This window comes from Ochotona curzoniae, unplaced genomic scaffold (genome assembly GCF_017591425.1).
Source record: "Ochotona curzoniae isolate NIBS_2020 unplaced genomic scaffold, NIBS_Ocur_1.0 contig_2723, whole genome shotgun sequence".
NCBI classification, from domain to species: Eukaryota; Metazoa; Chordata; class Mammalia; order Lagomorpha; family Ochotonidae; genus Ochotona; species Ochotona curzoniae.
This window is the reverse complement of record NW_024465573.1, coordinates 25,808,078-25,825,706: the sequence shown is the minus strand read 5'-3', so window position 1 is coordinate 25,825,706 and position 17,629 is coordinate 25,808,078. Positions and strand designations below refer to the sequence as shown.

General features: G+C 46.7%; 1 protein-coding gene across 1 annotated transcript in view; it reads left to right on the top strand.

Annotated features, from left to right (window-relative positions):
* The window catches only part of AMOTL1 (angiomotin like 1), a 100,317-nt gene extending 84,598 nt beyond the window's left edge, over positions 1-15,719 (top strand). Inside the window, exons 9-13 of the mRNA XM_040977126.1 lie at positions 1,974-2,164; positions 8,169-8,294; positions 8,959-9,185; positions 12,172-12,447; positions 13,286-15,719. Coding sequence (XP_040833060.1) covers positions 1,974-2,164; positions 8,169-8,294; positions 8,959-9,185; positions 12,172-12,447; positions 13,286-13,392 — 927 coding nt within the window. The 3' untranslated portion in view covers positions 13,393-15,719. The remainder of the gene's footprint in view (positions 1-1,973; positions 2,165-8,168; positions 8,295-8,958; positions 9,186-12,171; positions 12,448-13,285) is intronic.
* Positions 15,720-17,629: the final 1,910 nt, after the last annotated feature.

The window sequence follows — 17,629 nt, the reverse complement described above, 5'->3', positions numbered from 1 at the left end:
AAAATGCTTACCACAGTGCCTGGCACTTAGCATTCCACTAAAAAAGAAACTTCCATTGCTAGTCTTAACTACTGTTGTGCTTCCACACTAATCCTGCTGTGAGGTGCAAGAGAGAAGAAAGGAATGTTCTGGAGAAAATGAGGCCTAGAGAGATGAAGTGACCATGGACTATTAGGGCATTCCTCCCATATGAACACATCAAGAGCAAAGATTTTATCTGTGGTGTTTGCTGATACATCCCCAGCACATGGTACGTGCTCAGTAAATATTTATGCACCACTGGGTGAGATGCAAAAACTGCCCTGACGTTCAGTGTCTTCTCTAGCTAGCACATTTGTCCATTAACCCATGCTTTCTCTGTGCACCTGAACACTGAAAGGCAGGCATTTATTTAAATACCTTTTAATGGCCTGAATTTGGGGACCTGTGAAGAGTTGTCATGATGTTATGTGAGGTCAAGAAGATTTTGCAAAAGCAAACCAGCTGAAATGTAACAGAATGGATTAGATAGAAACTGACAGGCATCGATGGCAGCTAAGGAAAGCAAGGGAGCTTTCTTTCTTGGAAAGTTTCTAAAAATAAGGGAATATCTCATCTCGATGGACTGGTTCATTTGTCCCCTTGCCTGAGTCTGGGGTGACTGGCCAGATGGGGTCAGTGGCTCCCTGCAGGCTGAGTGAGAACAGGTATGTGCCTTCTGCTCTGTTCTTCCTTAAATGTTGGTTGTTGGCAAGCAGCCACTTCTGAGAATCATTTCCATTTGTGGTTTTAAAACATTGAATAGGAGCATACGGTTTACAAAAAGCCCGGAGGCCCGTGTGTTCTCTTCGGTCTGGCAGGTCTAGAGTCCATTGGTGGAGTGCAGGATGCCCAGCTGTTCCTCTTAGGACATTAGGGGCTTCTGTGTGAAGCTTTTGGATACCTCTCACCCAGCAACAAGCTTTGCTTTTGATATTTGCAGTCACTGGGAGACAGGAGGGGATTGTGGGTCTCAGGCTGTAGAGTAGCCAGGAGAGAATCATTCTCTGCTGGTGTGTGAAGTAACCCCAGATCATGCGGGGACTGGGCCCCTGACCCTGAGTTCCCACGATGACTTGTCTCCACTGCTGGTCTCAAGACCATACCTTGTTAAAGCCCAGTATCCTCTACATCATGCTGTTGAGAGGAAATAGGAAATAATTAAAAGCAAAGTCTGTAAACATCATCAGCTTGTTTACAATCCAGATGGCAACTGCTTTATTAACGAAAGGCTAAAACATGAGCTTGCCTTTCATCCATGTGCTTGTGCTTCCATGATTTCTTTATTTCTCACTCTCAGCCCTTCGGATAGGAGAAATGTTGATGCCTTTGGTGCCTCCCCTCCCACCTAGGAACATCACAGCTCCCGGGGGCATGCCTGTTAGGGCGTGTTGCTGCCACCTCCCCTGTTTCCACTTTACCTCTCAGAATCAGGGGGATACAGACAACTGGGATCATTTCCTTGAATTCTGGAATAGGTGTTCTAGACTGAGAGGCCAAATCTGAATTCCCATTCCTACTTTTGGTATAAATTAACTACCAGGCATTGGACAAGCTGCTTGTTGTGTAAAGACCTTGAGCCTTGTAGTCAGAGAAAGCTGGAGTTGAATTTTGACCTTGCTATTGATGAGCTAAGAGACACCAAACCATTCATTTAACCTTCCAGAAACTTTGGTTTCTTGTCTGTGAAACTGAGGGCATATATTGTGTTTTATAGAGTTTCATGGGCTTTGAATGAGACAGGAAAGTAGAAGTGAGGTGGTCTGGTGGTAGGATCTACTGAATCAGGATTGCAACACAGCACTCCGGCAACAAGGCCACAATGCTGATATGTGTAAACTGCTGTAAGGTCTAGGGAAGCCATATGATCCTTACGTACAGCTTCACAGACTGGGTTCATGTGGTCTAGTTCATTGTGCATTTTGAGCAGCAAGATCTCATTTCTGCTTCTCCAGAAACATGGAAGTGGCCAGCCAGCCAACATGCCAGAGTATAATGCTCCAGCCCTTATGGAACTCGTGCGAGAGAAGGAGGAACGGATCCTGGCCCTGGAAGCTGACATGACGAAGTGGGAGCAAAAGTACCTGGAGGAGAGCACCATTCGACACTTCGCCATGAATGCTGCAGCCACTGCTGCAGCGGAGAGGTGAGAATGTGGGACTCTGCAGGGCACAAAGGCACAAGGGAAATATCAAATCCAGCTAACAGGGCCCCTCCTGGGGAGTGAGGTCAGCTCACCATCTTTTTTTTTTAAGGTTTATTTATTTATATTGGAAAGGCAGATATACAGAGAGAAGGAGAGACAGAGAAAAAGATTTTCCATCTGCTGGTTCACTCCCTGAGTGACCATAATGGCCTGAGCTGAGCCGATCCAAACCCAGGAGCCCGAAGCCTCTTTCAGGTCTCCTGCACGGGTACAGGGTACTAAGGCCTTGGGCCGTTCTCAACTGCCTTCCAGGCCACAAACAGGGAGCCAAAGGGAAGTGGAGCAGCTGAGATTCAAACCAGCACCTGTATGGGATCCCAGTGCTTTCAAGGTAAAGATTTAGCCAGTAGATCATTGTGCCAGGCCCAGTTGACAGTCACTTAAAAGGCCATGCTGCAGGTTGTGGATGAAGGTAGTAAAACATTTCTGGAGGATAATTTGGTTCCAAACTTCTAGCGCTCAACATTTATCTTGAGGACATTATTACATGAGTGCCTGAAGATATATGTTCAAGGATATTCACTCCTAGGTGTCGAAAACATCAGTCATTTAAAACAGTCTATAATGCAACAAGAGGGGATTCATTTAGCAGTGTAAAGCACACCCACACAGTGGCAATACTGTGGGATCATGAAAAATGATGCTGTGACGATGTAGTAGGAATTTTTTAATCCAGGGTCAGATGAGAATTTATGAGCCTCATAGCAGTGTTGTAAGTGAAGAAAATGAGATTTTTCAGTAATTTATCCAAACTTGTCTAGGAGGATGTGCTGGGGCCACAGGTCAAATGGAGGCTTGTTTCACTCAAAATCCAACTTCATCTAATTGGAGAATGTTTTCTGATGCTGTCTGTATTTACCACTGATGCTCTATTTTCTGTAGATGCACAGCCTCATTCTTCCTGTAATAATGAGCTCAAGGGGTGTGAGCTCAGGAATTTTGCTGAAATCCTGTTCTGCCTGGGCGAGTGAGGCAGTATCTCCTTACCTTTGGGTTGGAGGATCTCCCCCCGGCCTTGCTACTGCACGAGCCTGGCTGCCTGTGCACTGAACCAGTGAAGCCCCCACCCTTGCCTCTCCCTCACTTCACTTTCTGCACATTAGTGATTTTGGTCATTTGAAGTTGTTCAGAATTTCCCAACATTTATGGGTCTGTTGTACTTGGAGAAGTGCCTCAAATTTCAAAGGAGCTTCTCGGGAAAAAAGGACTGTTGTGGTACCATTAGGGCTTGCAGGATGTGAGCCAAGCAAGAGGAGTAAAAGTCTAGGATGCAACTGCTCGCGGAGTCAGTTTCACCTTGCCTTGAGATGGGCTATTTCTTCCTTAGAGTGTGAGAAGACAGGTTGGAATGGAGGGGAGACAGTTTTAAAGCTGTCTATGGGCACTCAGGTTCGTTACTCAAGTAGAGAAGAGTGCCCAGGAGTCTGCCCAGATGACTCCAAAAGCTGAAGAAGGCAGAGTCATCATTTGGGCACAGGCATCCCCAGCAGGTACCCCAGGACACTTGCACCCAGAAAGACCTGCAGACACACATGGAACATGACCATTTTGGAATCATTTTCCAGTGCTCGCGTGTTGTCCATAGATGTTTATGACAGTAGTGGAATATACAACTAATATCATCTGAGTGTCTGAGGAATAAAACACATATTTGAGTCAGCTACAGACAGCTCTGTAGCTGTTGGGTGAGAAGGAGACAGAAGGTATAATCACCAGTTGAGGCATTGCACCATGTCGATGGGAACAGTGGAACCCTCTGAAATACACCTTCCCAAAGTCAACTCTTTATTTTCTAAGCTAATGACTAAGTCACTTCTGTGTTCTAGGCAAACAATAGTAGTGTTCTAGAGGACTTGGTCTTCTAGAAGACTTGATCAGCTTTGGAGCTAATGCATGACTGTTAACAATTGCCCTGCATGTTCCCTTCCTCTGTGTGGTGTTCAGTGGAAGGACCCTACACAGGGAGGCAGAATACCTAAAGGCAAGGCGTCTTGCCCTGTCACTGACTGTGAACGTGTGATGGGAGACAAGCTCGTCTAAATGTGACAGACATCATTAAGTGAAATGGAAATCATAGCTCTGCCCTGGTTAAGGACAGGGAGCCTGACTGAGACACGAAGGCCCCAGTAGCACTGCTGATGTGTTACCTTGGAGGCCGGAGTGGGGACCTTTTTGTGGTCTTGCTTTTAGCAGAGCACAAGTCTGTTTGCCATTCTGAACACTGATCACAAGAGTGGAACTAGGATACACAAGTGATGGAGCGAACAGGTCCACAGTGTAGACCCTGTGGTGAGGGAATAAACAGCTCTGCAGTGTAGACCCTATGGTGGGTTTAAAACTGAAGGTAGCAGTGAATAGAGCCAGGCAGAACCACAATAATCTCCCAGCAGCAGATTCTAGGCACATATTACTTCATCTTTCTTGCACTGGAGTATGAAGGGTACTCAGACAACAGGAGCACTGTGGGATTTATCTATTTCAGTCTAAAGTTCATATACTAACTAAAATATCTGAGAGGATCATCTTATGAAAAAGAAAGGCTTATTTTGGTTTTCAGTTTTGGAGGTCTGAACAATCCAAGACAGACAGTCCCAATAACCTGGCATTTAAGGAGGGCAGAAGACAAAGAGAAGGATCGCGTGGTGAAACAAGATCTAGGAATAGGGAGTAAACTCTTCCTCTATCCTCTGTGTGGTCTCCCCTAAATGCTTGCATGGTTTTGGGGAGCCAAGTCCTGTTTGAGCCCTGTTGAGACCCAATACTAACCTTGTGTCTCCCCTCCAGTGCCCTGGGTGATGGATGAATGAATGGAATGATGGATGGAAATTTTAAGTTCTTTTCAAAGAACATCTTTGTAATTTCACCTGTGCTTTTCTATTGCCAGTAAGGGGAAAAATGGAAAATGAAACATTTGAGAAATGTTGAAGCTCTGATCTCTGCTAAATAGCTAGAGATAAAAATGACTTTCTCTGGTTACCAGTTCTATGACTTTTTAGCCAATGATGCATACATTACATTTATAAGCAATAAGTTTTAAACAACAAAGGTAATTTTTGCACACTGAACTGGCTTTGCTACTCTATGCATCTCAGTACTAGCAATCATACATTGTAGAAGTTGGGTTTATTTTATATGTGAAGGGAAGGTTTTGAAGCTTCCTACAGATTTCAGAGTGATACATTTTTCCCCCAGAATTTAGTATCTAAGTTGTTTTCATCTAACTCTGCCTGCTTGACAGTATAAACAGAACAAACATAAATTTTTAAAATTGTCTCTATGTGAATTTTTCAAAAGTAATATTGAAATATTGAAACTGTTTCTAGTTATTTAATGCTGTATTGATGATTTTTGTGCACTGTAGAATGAATTCGTATTTTCATAAATATATTTAAAGATTGTTGTTTGCTTTCAGCACATGTTGACTTCATGATACATTTTCAGACACAGCTTTCTTTTTTGAGCCACATTCTCACAGATGCTGTCTTGTTTATTGTGTCTTTATGCATCTTTGCTGAAGCCTTCTTCACAAAGACAAATGAAACTTACAGGAATATAGAATGCCTGTTACGGACCTGGATGTGGGGAGCATAAGTACCTAAGGTTGAATTCATTTCCATTCTTCACACCTAGGTCTTCTTGGAAAAGTCACCCTTCCTGGGGTCTCCATGTGTACACTGAGGATAGTCATCCGTACTGCCTATGATGTAGGGATGGAAGGGGCAGCCATGAGCACCAGGTTCTACCCAGACCCAGTGAGAAACTCATGGTCCATCATTGTTTGGGGTCACTGAATAGAAGAAATAAATCCTGTGCTGTCTTGGGTGTCCTAGCAAAGAGCTCTGAGGTTTTCAATATGATTGTGACCATGAAATGTGACATTAAAGGTATTAAATATTTAGTTAAATCATTAATTTACCATTCATAAAATCAGAGGCAATAAGATCTTCCGCTTAAGATCTACTACTCAGGGCTCGGCGGTGTGGCCTAGCGGCTAAAGTCCTCACCTTGAACGCGCCAGGATCTCATATGGGCGCCAGTTCTAATCCTGGCAGCCCCACTTCCCATCCAGCTCCCTGCCTGTGGCCTAGGAAGGCAGTTGAGGACAGCCCGAAGCTTTGGGACCCTGTACCCGTGTGGGAGACCCGGAAGAGGTTCCTGGTTCCTGGCTTCAGGTCGGCATAGCACCGGCCGTTGCGGTCACTTGGGGAGTGAATCATCGGACGGAGGATCTTCATCTCTGTCTCTCCTCCTCTCTGTATATCTGACTTTGTAATGAAAACAAATAAATCTTAAAAAAAAAAAAAAGATATACTCAAATGGCAGAATTATCTTTGTACTAATTTACTAATTGCTGTTCATTAGAAGTGAGTAAATTGAAAAAACAAGTGGCCAGAATAGTTATTTTTGATCACTTTTTTTAAAAAGATTTATTTGTTTATATTGGAAAGACAGGCTTTTTGTTTTAACACTCACAGAGAGACAGAGGGAAAGAGCGATCTTCTTCCTCTGGTTCATTCCTCAAATGGCCACAATGGTTGGAGCAAGGTTGGTCTGAAGCCAGGAACGTGAAACATCTTTCAGGTCTCCCACGTGGGTGCAGAGGCTCGGGGGTGAGGGCCATTCTCCATTGCTTTCCCAATCTATCAGCATGGAGTTGGATTTAAAAGTGGAGCGCCAGGGTGGCAACCGCTGCCCATATGAAATGTTGGCGCTTATAGGCAGAGGATTAGCCAGTTATCACAGCAGCCCCTTTGATCACTTGTGTTCAGTCAGACACCTGCTTCTATCTGAAGGGAATTTTCATCTACCTGTGTCACGCACCTCAGTTAGACTTTCCAAGGACACAATGTCTATCTTCTTTCCTGATGCCTAGCATGTCTGTTACATTGAACCAACCTGAACCACAGCCCAAGTGAATAAAACAAGAATTGAGACAGAATTCATCTGGAGAAAGAATTCAGCTTGGAGTCTCTCTGTCCAAGAGGGCTAGCCTTTGTTTCAAGTACTCACTGAGCCCCTTTTTACTGTAAAATACTGAACTAGCCGGGCAGGCGTGTGGCACAAAGGTGAAGCCCTCCTGGGGATGTCCACATACTTTTCTTGAGTTCCTATATGTGAGTCCCGTCTCTCCTCCCCATTTCACTCCCCTGCTAATGCACATGAGGCGATGCAGCAGATAACAGCCTAAGCGGTTGACTTCCTGCCACCTACACAGAAGACCTGAAGTGAGTTCCTGGATCTGGGCTTCAGCCTGCCCAGCTCTGGCTGCTACACAGGGGGAGCAAACCAACACATGGAAACTCTCTGCGTCTCTGGTTTTCAAATAAACAAGAGTAATAAATAAAATTTTGAAAGCTGAAAATAGAATTTTAACACTGGAAAAATGTGACAAGACAGGTATACAGAAATATAGTCCCAGAAACACCAACAAATACAATGGCAGCAACAGTATCCACGTGTCAGTAGATTAAAGCTATAGGTGCTTAATCTGCATATAAGCAACTTGTCATATAGCTTAATGCACAATGTTGTTTATTAGTAGAAAGACAGGAAATTTTGATTTGAGGATTTTATTTTGTTTTCCCAATATACCGCGTAATTCTTTCAGATTTAGGAATGGAATTGCCTGTGCTCATATGAGATGCCAGTGCTGTAGGAAGTAGCTTTACCTGCTATGCCACAGTACCAGCCCCTAACAATTTTTTTCAACATGGTAGCCTTTGGCTGGCTATTCACGACTGTTTGCTAAGTTCTATGTGGTAGCACCTGACCAGATTGGAAACTGAGCTGAGGAAGTAGAGTACTAAGGTCTGTAGATGCCGGTAGGGTGTGAGTAGCAGACAGGTGCTTTGACGTAGATCCCATTCTTGCCATTCTGAGTGTGTTTAGCTTGAAATGAACAAGCAGGCTGTCTGTGACCCAGTGCTCACCCCGTTGTTCCCAGAGACACCACAATCATCAACCACTCTCGGAATGGCAGCTACGGAGAGAGCTCCCTGGAGGCTCACATCTGGCAGGAGGAAGAAGAGGTGGCACAGGCCAACAGGAGGTGCCAAGACATGGAATACACGTAAGGAATGACCGCATGTGCTGGCGCTGCAGCCACTGCCCTGACCACTCACCTACAGACCCTGAGTGTGGCCTGCCAGCCCTTGGTGACTCTCTCACTCCAACTCTTCTGGAGGCAGCTGCACCTCTGGCCTGGCTGGGCAGCTGTGAACTTGAGGTCTCCAAAAAACTCGTGTGGCTTTGGGTTTTATTTTTGGCCACCTGGGGAGAAAATTTGTCTTCCAGATAATCTGTCCATCTCTCTTGCTTTTTCTCTTAGAAAATAGGAAAGTTGACTTTAGTTAGAAGCTCACTCTCTTTGAGGCTTCAGAGGACTCCGTGCTTCCTATTGCTCTTCACTACCTATTCCCAGTACTAGCTTCGCAGAGTGCTCTGTCAGCCCGTCTTGACCCAGTAGGTGGCATGGCCCTTCTCACTGTGCTGCTCAGAAGGCCCGGAGTCTCTACCGGTGCTCAGGAGATGCAGCCTTTTGATCTCTTACTGATGATCCATCTTCTGTAATTTAGAGGTTAGGAATGCTTGATGATCTATAAAGCACTTGACTCCCATATCTGGGCCAGAGCAAAGTGCCCGGGATGACTCTAGAGGAGAGATTCTAGTTCTAACCAGATGTGATTTTCTTACCTACTGGCTCTTTGTTCAACACTGTTTTCTGTGTCTTGCAGTATTAAAAACCTGCATGCCAAAATCATAGAGAAGGACGCCATGATTAAAGTCCTTCAGCAGCGATCCCGGAAAGATGCTGGGAAGGCAGACTCCTCAAGCCTGCGGCCTGCTCGCTCAGTCCCATCCATCGCAGCTGCCACCGGGACACACTCCCGGCAGACCTCACTGACCAGCAGCCAGCTGGCAGAGGAGAAGAAGGAAGAGAAGACCTGGAAGGGGAGCATAGGTGAGTCCACCACCTTCGTGCTGGGATCTTAGAATCAAGACATTGACAGGCAGCCTCCCTGTCTCTGCTTTTCCCAGATGCCATGAGCATCTCCCAGTCTCTGTTCAGAAATCTATAGAATGGGGAGGAAAGTTGATTGTACCTTGATTGTGAAAATGAAATGGACACTGTGAATTCCCAAAGGCTACACCACCAGAGTGGCTGTAAGCCCTACAGTGTCACATACCATGATAATCATCTATTATTATTATTGAATGTGGAGCTATTCCTTTACAATGCAAAACACCTAGTGGGGGGAAAATAAATAGGTCCAGAACTTGCTTCTGCTCAGTCTATTATTTGACCATGGCACTTCTGGTCCAGCTTCTACAAAGGGAAGCCAATATCCACCGTGCTTCACCCCATGGAGCCATGGGAGGCAAGAGGGAGAAGGTGCAGAGAAAAGTTCATTGGAAGAAGTGCCCTCAAGTGTGCAGGTTTTTAATGATCGTTTTCACTGTATTGTTGCACGAGTGTGGTCTCAGCTAGGCACGAGCTCCCTTGTTGGGCTAGAGGCCTGGAGAAGAAACAGGCAGCATTCCCCCACACACATTCCTGCTGCCTTCCCCAGCACACTGGCATCCCCAGGGGTCCTGCCTTTCTTTGATGTGTGTCCCTGGGTCAGTGTGTTTTTGTTCCTCTGTGGAGCCCAGAGCCAATTTTCCCTAGAGGAGGCTGGCTGCTTTGTGCCAAAGGGGTTAAGAACTTCCATATGAAGCCAGCACACTTGAGGGGGGAATCAAAGACTTACAGCCAGAATCTCTGTTTGAAGTCCCTCCATTGGTGGCTTCAGCAGCCCCTGCCCTCAAAGGAAATGCACTTCAAAGAGGATGTGTGTGGACAGCAGCTGGGATCAGCCAAGACCCTTCCGAGGACACTTGGCCCCCCAGCTCAGATAGAGAGCAGGAGGTAGTACTCAGACCTGGGGAAGAAGGCAGAAATGTGCTCAATGCCAGTGCAAACCTCCCTGGAGGACTGTTTGACGTGCAGCCAGAGAGACATCTCCCTTGGTCGAAATCAATATCCTCCTGAATTTGGTCTACACCAGGCCTAGGAGACTGAGCACCTTAGTGTGATGGTAGATTGCTGTGTTCTCTAACCTGGTATTCCCCCTTATAACTACTGTTGGTACCCATTTGTCACCAAAACAGAGAGATGTGCAGCCTGGCCACAGGTGCAGTGGATGGCCCACTGTGCAGTTCCCCACTTGTTCTTACCATCTCTTGGTCTGTGGCCTCTGGCAGGAGATAGAGGAGATGGTGTGTCTCTTTAATTGTTCAGGAACTCCAAGGAGACACACACATACAAACGTCCTGTCAGACACCGGAGTTTCCATAGGCAGGAAATGAGGAGGAAAGAAACGTAGGATGCACTTCAAAGCAGGCACAACTGAGTTTGAATCCTGTCTCTGCTTCTTAGCTGTAAGGCGAAAGAAAAGACCCATCCGTGGGAATGTTGTATAATATAAAGTGGACAATATGTGAAGCACTGGGAGCTTGTAAGAAGGCCAGAACCTCCTGCCCCACCCACTTGGTGGAATCTTCCTGTAAACAGCCTCATGGTTTGAAGAATAGAGCTACAAATTCCCCAAACTCACAAGGGTACCTGAAAACAGCCCTAGTGAGGATGCACTATGCATGGCTTTTTTGTTAGTGAGATAGGTGGAAACATACTTGATTGTGCTTTCTGCTTTTCCTGTAGCATTCTGGAGGGTTGCCACTTTCCTGAACATTTGCTGTACTTACGAATAAGAAAGTTACCCTCCTGTCTGTCTGAGCACAAAGGGATTAAGGAAAATGAACACCTGCACATTTTGCATGTCCTTCTCATAGGCAGCATGCCCTCTCCTCCACCCCAGCCTCACTACTCTAGGAAGGAGAGCAAAGCAGCTGCTCATGGGCACCCAGCAGGCTTCCTGTTTTTTGGGGAGGTGGGAAGGCATGGTTTTCTAGTATAGGGAAATCTCTCAGGAAATAATGTGTACAATTCAGCGGTCCCACAAGCACTATAATGAAATGCCCAAGACAGGTTACTTTATAAAGAAAGAGGTTTACATAGAGTTTTGCAGCTTTAAGGGCAGGGTACCAGCACTGACTCAGCTCCAGGATGGGCCTTGGTGGCAGACTACATCATAGCACATGCAAGAAGGGGAGATGCAGCATCAAACAGGAGGGCAGAGAGCAAGTCAGGGATTGAGCTAACTCTTGCAACAGTTTGTTCTCGTTACCTGAATCCCCAAGTTTCCACAAGAGTTGCTTGAACCCTTTTCAAAGATAATTCCTTCACTGAACTAGACTCCTACCTTTGAAAGAGCTCACCATTTCCCAGCACCACCACCCTGAGACTACACCTCCAACATGTGAATCCGTGAGGACAAACCACATTCAAAGCAACATACCTGCCCAGGGAGCATGTCTAGTTTTGGACGGGACCTGGTGGAGATGATCAAGTGTTCTCTCAAGTGGAGGTAGGGTTGTAGATTGTTCAGAAGAGCTGCAGACCCACAGAGACATACCAAGGGCCAAGAAGACCCTTTAGTTTTTCTTAAACCACAGCCATTGCTTCAGGTCAGGCATCCTGAGCCATGCTGCAGGGCCTGCAGGAAACCTCACAGGCATCCCACCACACTTAGACTCTGATTGTTGGGTGCCTCTTGATGCTCCTGGGACCACCCTGGGAACAAATTTGTCCTGCACTTGATGATGTTCTGTCGTAACTAGATTGTTTGACAACTTCTCCACTGCCTAGGAAAGGGATGAGGTCACTCCTTAAAGTCCCTTTCATTTGATCATGCACATAATAAATGCATATTAAATGCTTGATGAATGAATCAATGAATGAGTGAAGCAGTCCTCAGCCAAGAAGCACGTGATCTCTCAGACAAGTTTTTGTCTGTTTCTTCAGAAAAAAAAGAGTGTCATTGAGAATACTGTTCTTCCGTCCTCAGGGTTGCTGCTGGGGAAGGAGCATCATGAACACACCTCAGCCCCCCTGCTGCCGACTCCCCCATCCTCAGCACTGGCCTCAACAGCCTCCGCCACTTCAGCCAGCAGTGCGCATGCCAAGACGGGCAGCAAGGACAGCAGCACCCAGACGGACAAGAACACTGAACTCCTCTGGCCCAACATGGCCTCCCTCCCCAGCCGGGGCAGGCTGAGCAACACCCCTTCCAACAGCCCTGTCCTGAAACACCCCGCGGCCAAAGGGGTGGCGGAGAAACTGGGTACGTGATGCCTCCCTCCTTCATACCATTCAGGAACCATGGCACTGCATGACCTGAGAGAACGAGCCTTGGTGAGCTGGAGAGGCAGCAGTTGCCAGCTCTCACTTTGTGACTGTGATCGTCCTGTCCTATTGCACTAGGCTGTGTGTGCATTTTATGTTGCAGGAATAAAATACAGGAGCAGATGTGGGCTGCAATAATTTGCTTTCACTTCAAATGAACACACAGTTTATAGTGTGTGCCTTGTAACTACTGCTTCCTCAGAAGGGGTCATAGAGACCCCTGTGGGGTGCTAAAAATTAAAATGTTTCGGAGCTAATGTTAGGCACCAGGTACATCCATATTATCAGGGATGTTGCCTTCAAGGCATTGACTTAACCAGGAACACTTACCTCCAGGGTGGAGGGTGGAGCTTGGGGAAGATTTTTTTTGTGTGTGTGTTTTTTATATCCCCTAAGACAGACAAATAAATAGAATTGTCTTTTTTTGTTTCACTTTTTACTTTTCTGGAGGTGAAATTCTTAGGATGCACTTTCCCATGTAAAACAAGGAACATGCAGGTAATTCCTTGCTTATAGTGAGCATGTCAGAGTCTAGGGACGGTGCTGTGAGAAGCTCTTGCAGAGTCCTGCTGTCATTCCCACCCACTGAACTCACTTCGTTTCACCGTTCACTTACCTTCCCTTGTGTGTGACTGCCTGGGCCAATCATTCAGTCATGAGCTACATTGTTTGACCTTCCCCCAGTAGTCACTGGGATTAGGGAGAAGCCTGGCTGGGACAGGGGCGCTTGCCATGGGTCCTCGCACAGAGCTTAATGTGTCTCCTCTCTTTGGCAGACACCTCTCCTGGCCACGGGAAGTCACCAGACCACAGGGGCCGCGTCAGCAGCTTGCTACACAGGCCCGAGCTCCCTGACGGAGAGATGATGGAAGTGCTCATCTAACTCTGCCATCCCCAGTAGCCTCCTGATGGAACCCTGATGGGCAAGGAGCGTGGCAGAGAGGAGAAGAAAGCTCAAGAAGGTTGTGGACGGGAAATCAGGAATGGTGCGAACTTAGAAGAGATGTCAGATCCACGGGAATGCTTTTGATAAAGGTTAGGAACAAAAATAAGAGACCTCCATGACTGAAGATGGAAGAGAATGCCACGGATTTTTATGACGTGTAGCGGAAGATAGAAAACGCATGTAGGTTTGGAAACACAGTTAAGTAGAAATAGGAAGTGGAATTTTTCTTTGCACAGAAAATGTATCTCTGGTTATAAACAGACAAACCTGAACATGGAGCTTCCTGGGAATAACCCCGTTCTCCTTGCGTCTGGCGTGTTTGGTTTAAGAACCTCTTAGAAATCCCTGGATCCATCTCGCTGAACTATGGTGCTGCTCGTGCTGCCCATGGGGTGTGCTGTAGGAGTGTGTGCTGTGAGGAGCAGCAGCCAGGGGTGAGGGGAACTTGAAAGGTGGGCTCCACCTCGTTAGCTGCCTGGCTTGGTTTTCCAGGAGGTTGTGAGGATTCTCTGCTTTTTTGGATTCAACAGTATTTTCTAAACAGGATGGATATGTTGGGATCTTAGACCTCCACTTCCCTAACTCCTCTGAGTTCATCTCTGTCTCAACTCCATCATTTTATGTTTGTTTTTGTTTCCAGCATTTTATTTTACTTGTAATCAGACTTGGCAGGATTTCTTAGGTCTGGGATTTGTAAGGGGCAGTTTTTGAAGTGTAATCAGCCCTGCTGTGTTCAGCCGTGGACGGTGACCAGGAATGACAAAGTCAGATGCTGGCTTGCTGGCTGTTTTCTCTGCTTTGCATTAATTGCATCCTGACCATGTGCTAGGTAGGCCCTGATGAAGCAGAAGGGTCCATGGCTCCCTCGGGAACATCTTGCATTAACATTATGGCCCTGGCCTTGTCAACGCTCATGTCAGCTTTGTAGTGAGGAGCACAAAATCGCCATAATTTTGTTCTGTAAGAGTAAAACTTTCAGGACAGCAGCCCAGGAAATGGCTGAGGGTTTGCCAACAGTTTTGTTTTGGTGCATGCAGAACCACGCACCGCTGTGAGACTTTATCCATGTTTCATACACCTGATGTCTCACACACCATGTCTCATGCTCCTCTTGGGCACTCCTCGGATAGCTGCAGATGAACGTGCAGACTTTTACATTTGGGTTTCTCTCTGCCAGCCACTTGATTTGTAACCTAACTGGCGTGTGAGTAAATTTTTGGAGGTTTCAGTTTTAGGAACTGCTTATCCAAAGTGAGACAGAAATGCCACGGAGAGATCCCAGAAGTAAACTGGGTGTTGGGCCTCTGTCCTGAGTTCTAAACTTGGCACAGAGAGCTCAGTCCTCCTCATGATGTTTCACAGGACTCCTCCGTTGGCTTTTTATACAAATGCAGGAGGTGCTGGATTAGAATAGAGGAAATGCTAATCAGGTCGCCACATGCTCTGGCAGGATTCTGCTATTTTCTCTGCAGGTCAGCTGGGTCTGTCTTTTCTCAAGTCCCAAAGTTAAAAAAAAAAAAATCTGCCTGAGATTTGTTCAAGTACCACCTCAATGAGACACTGAAGGCGATTCCTGGGAATCACACTTGGGAAGCTTCTTCTAGGATTTGTCTTAGGAGTATAACTCCGGGTGAAGTTACAGCCTTCCTGAGTTCCGGTGGTAGAAGGGAGACAGAGGTGATAGCTGAAGATGGGAAAAAACAAACCAGTGGCTTTGGCGAGACAGGTCTCTGAGCCACCCACAATGATAGATTAAACAGGTCCTGACTCTTGCGGTGGCTCTGTGCTGCCTCTTCAGCAGCAGAGTAAGTATTGTGCAGACTGGGAAACTGAGGCAGCTCCCAACAACTGAGCACTAAGTTCTCCCCATGATCTGTGGGGAGACCCTGGCAGTGAGAGGTGGAGTTGAGTGTGGATGTGGGAGTGAGTCCCCAGGACCCATCATCCCTGCTGTGTCATTGTTCCCTATCACCTAAATGGGAATGAGGTTTAGTTGATGGCAACTAACTCTTAAGGGCGTGATATCCATCCCCTGGCAGTGTTGGGAATGGATTAGAAAGGAAAGAAAATCATTGTTTCCAGCCTGCACCATGTATCTGGGCCACCCCATACCTTGGGCTGTCTCCCTGGCAACAGGTTAGTGCAAGAGACCAAGCCCTGTTTGTGGTTCTCCAGAAGACTCGACCTCACGCTCTAGACACTGCATTTTGGCGCCTGTGCGTATGAGAGTCACTCACTCTTCCAAGCTTCCCATACTTCTTTTGTTAGTTTGTCCTTTTTTTTTTTTTCTAATGCCAGTTGTTTTGATTGACAAAATACAAATAGGCACATCTCCATTTTCCAGTTGTCAACTACAGCTGTGCAGTAGCCTTTGTCCGCCTTTTTCCCCACTAACCCATTAGGCCTCTTCCTTGGGAGAGCAGTCTATAGCTTTAAAACATTTTCTGTTGCACCTGCCCTGCAGTAGCTTTCTTGAGCTTAGCTGGCATACAGGGAAAAGGGATCAGAGGTACTGAGCACTGGCTCTGGCTTCTGGCAGTTTACAGTATCTTATCTCGTTTGATCTTGAGAAAACCCCTGCTAGCTCTGTGTTTAGCGCTCTACGAAAGCGCCCTGGTATCTTCTAACAGTCTTCACATCACGTGGGGTTTGCATGCTTTTTATTATCCTGATGTCATGGATGCATAAATGGGCTCACAGAGGATGCATCCAGTCCCAGAGCCTCACACTCACGAGCTGGGATTGAAAACGGGGGTGTAGAAGAAGAGCCATGCCTACACCATAACTTGCTCTGCCCACCCTCCTTACCATGGTGTATGTTCCCTGTGTATACACTAATCTCAGAACTAGGTGGAAATCTCTGTGTTCCTTTAGAGGCACAGCTACTGCTTCCACCTGAAGAGTACTTCTACACTGTCCAGAGACCTGGACACTTCTTCAGAACCTCCCAGGAACACCTGGTTGTAGAACCTGAAGGTCCTGTCTCAGAGTGGCAGGGTGAAGGCTCTGGCGTGCTGAGAAGGTGTGCAGCAGGACCCTGCTGCATGCTCAGGGGCTTGCCTGGTGGTGTGTGCAAAGCCTTAGGGTATGGAATGCAATATGAGAAGTTCTTGGGCTCAGGTGTCTGATGCCAGAGTTTCACTAAGTGAATGGTTCTATACTTAAGAACTTTTTACTGTCTGCAGGGCCGTACAGTTAAGCTGCCAGGATAAACACATGATATTCCCAACGTGTCAGTGCATGTACACAACACTCACTTAGCATTGTCTTCTCTCTGCATTCTTTTTGCTTCACAGAAATTGGTAGGCAGCAGTGGGGTGGACTTCACACTCTAAGCACAGGTGCAGGTCAGGGCTTTCCGGAGGGTATGGAGTGGTGGAGCTTTTGTGGCCCTAAATGTGCCAAAGATGCCCTTTGGAACTCATGGACGAGTTGGACTGTGTAAGGCCTTGGAGTGGATATGGGAACAGTTGCTGCAAATGAGTTCTGAACTCGGCACAGAGAACTCAAAGGTTCTGTTGCTCGGGAAGGAGGTTCTCACAATGGTCCCTGTGGAGAAGCTGGTGGTCGCTGCTCCTTGTTCTCACCTGGATCTGCCCTCCGCCATCTGCATCCTCGTGACACAGCACCTGAAGCATGTTTGGGCTGATCGAGGGAGGACACTCGTCCCAGCAGCCTTCTGAGTCCCAGATCCTTGGGAATAACCCAGCAGAAACCTGCATTTAGGAGGCAGTGAGGAACACAAGGAGGCTTGAAAGATTTTGAAAAAGAGGGTTCCCATGTAGACCTCATGGAGCTGTGATGGGCAAAAAGATGGGTTCTTCTAAAACCAAAGACTGGCTGCACATGTGCGCTGGAGTGAGTGGAGTGTGCCCTCTGGATCATCTTGAACATCTCCTAGTCAGGAAGATGCCGTGGCCATAGTTGTAGAGATCCCATGAATGTTAGTAAATGGTAAAGGCTTTTAAGTAGACCGAGCATGTCCAGCTTCGCATTATCTTCTCCGCACCCCAAAAGCTGAGGCAGCCATGGCATGCGCTTTATAAATCTTCATTTCTTTGTCTCTCCCTTCCCAACCCCCACCAATTAATCAGTGTTTAAACTGCCTGCCTTTGATGTGAGAGTTTTGGTGGGGGAGAGGGGTGCCTTTGATGTGTTGCTCCCTGGGAGTTGC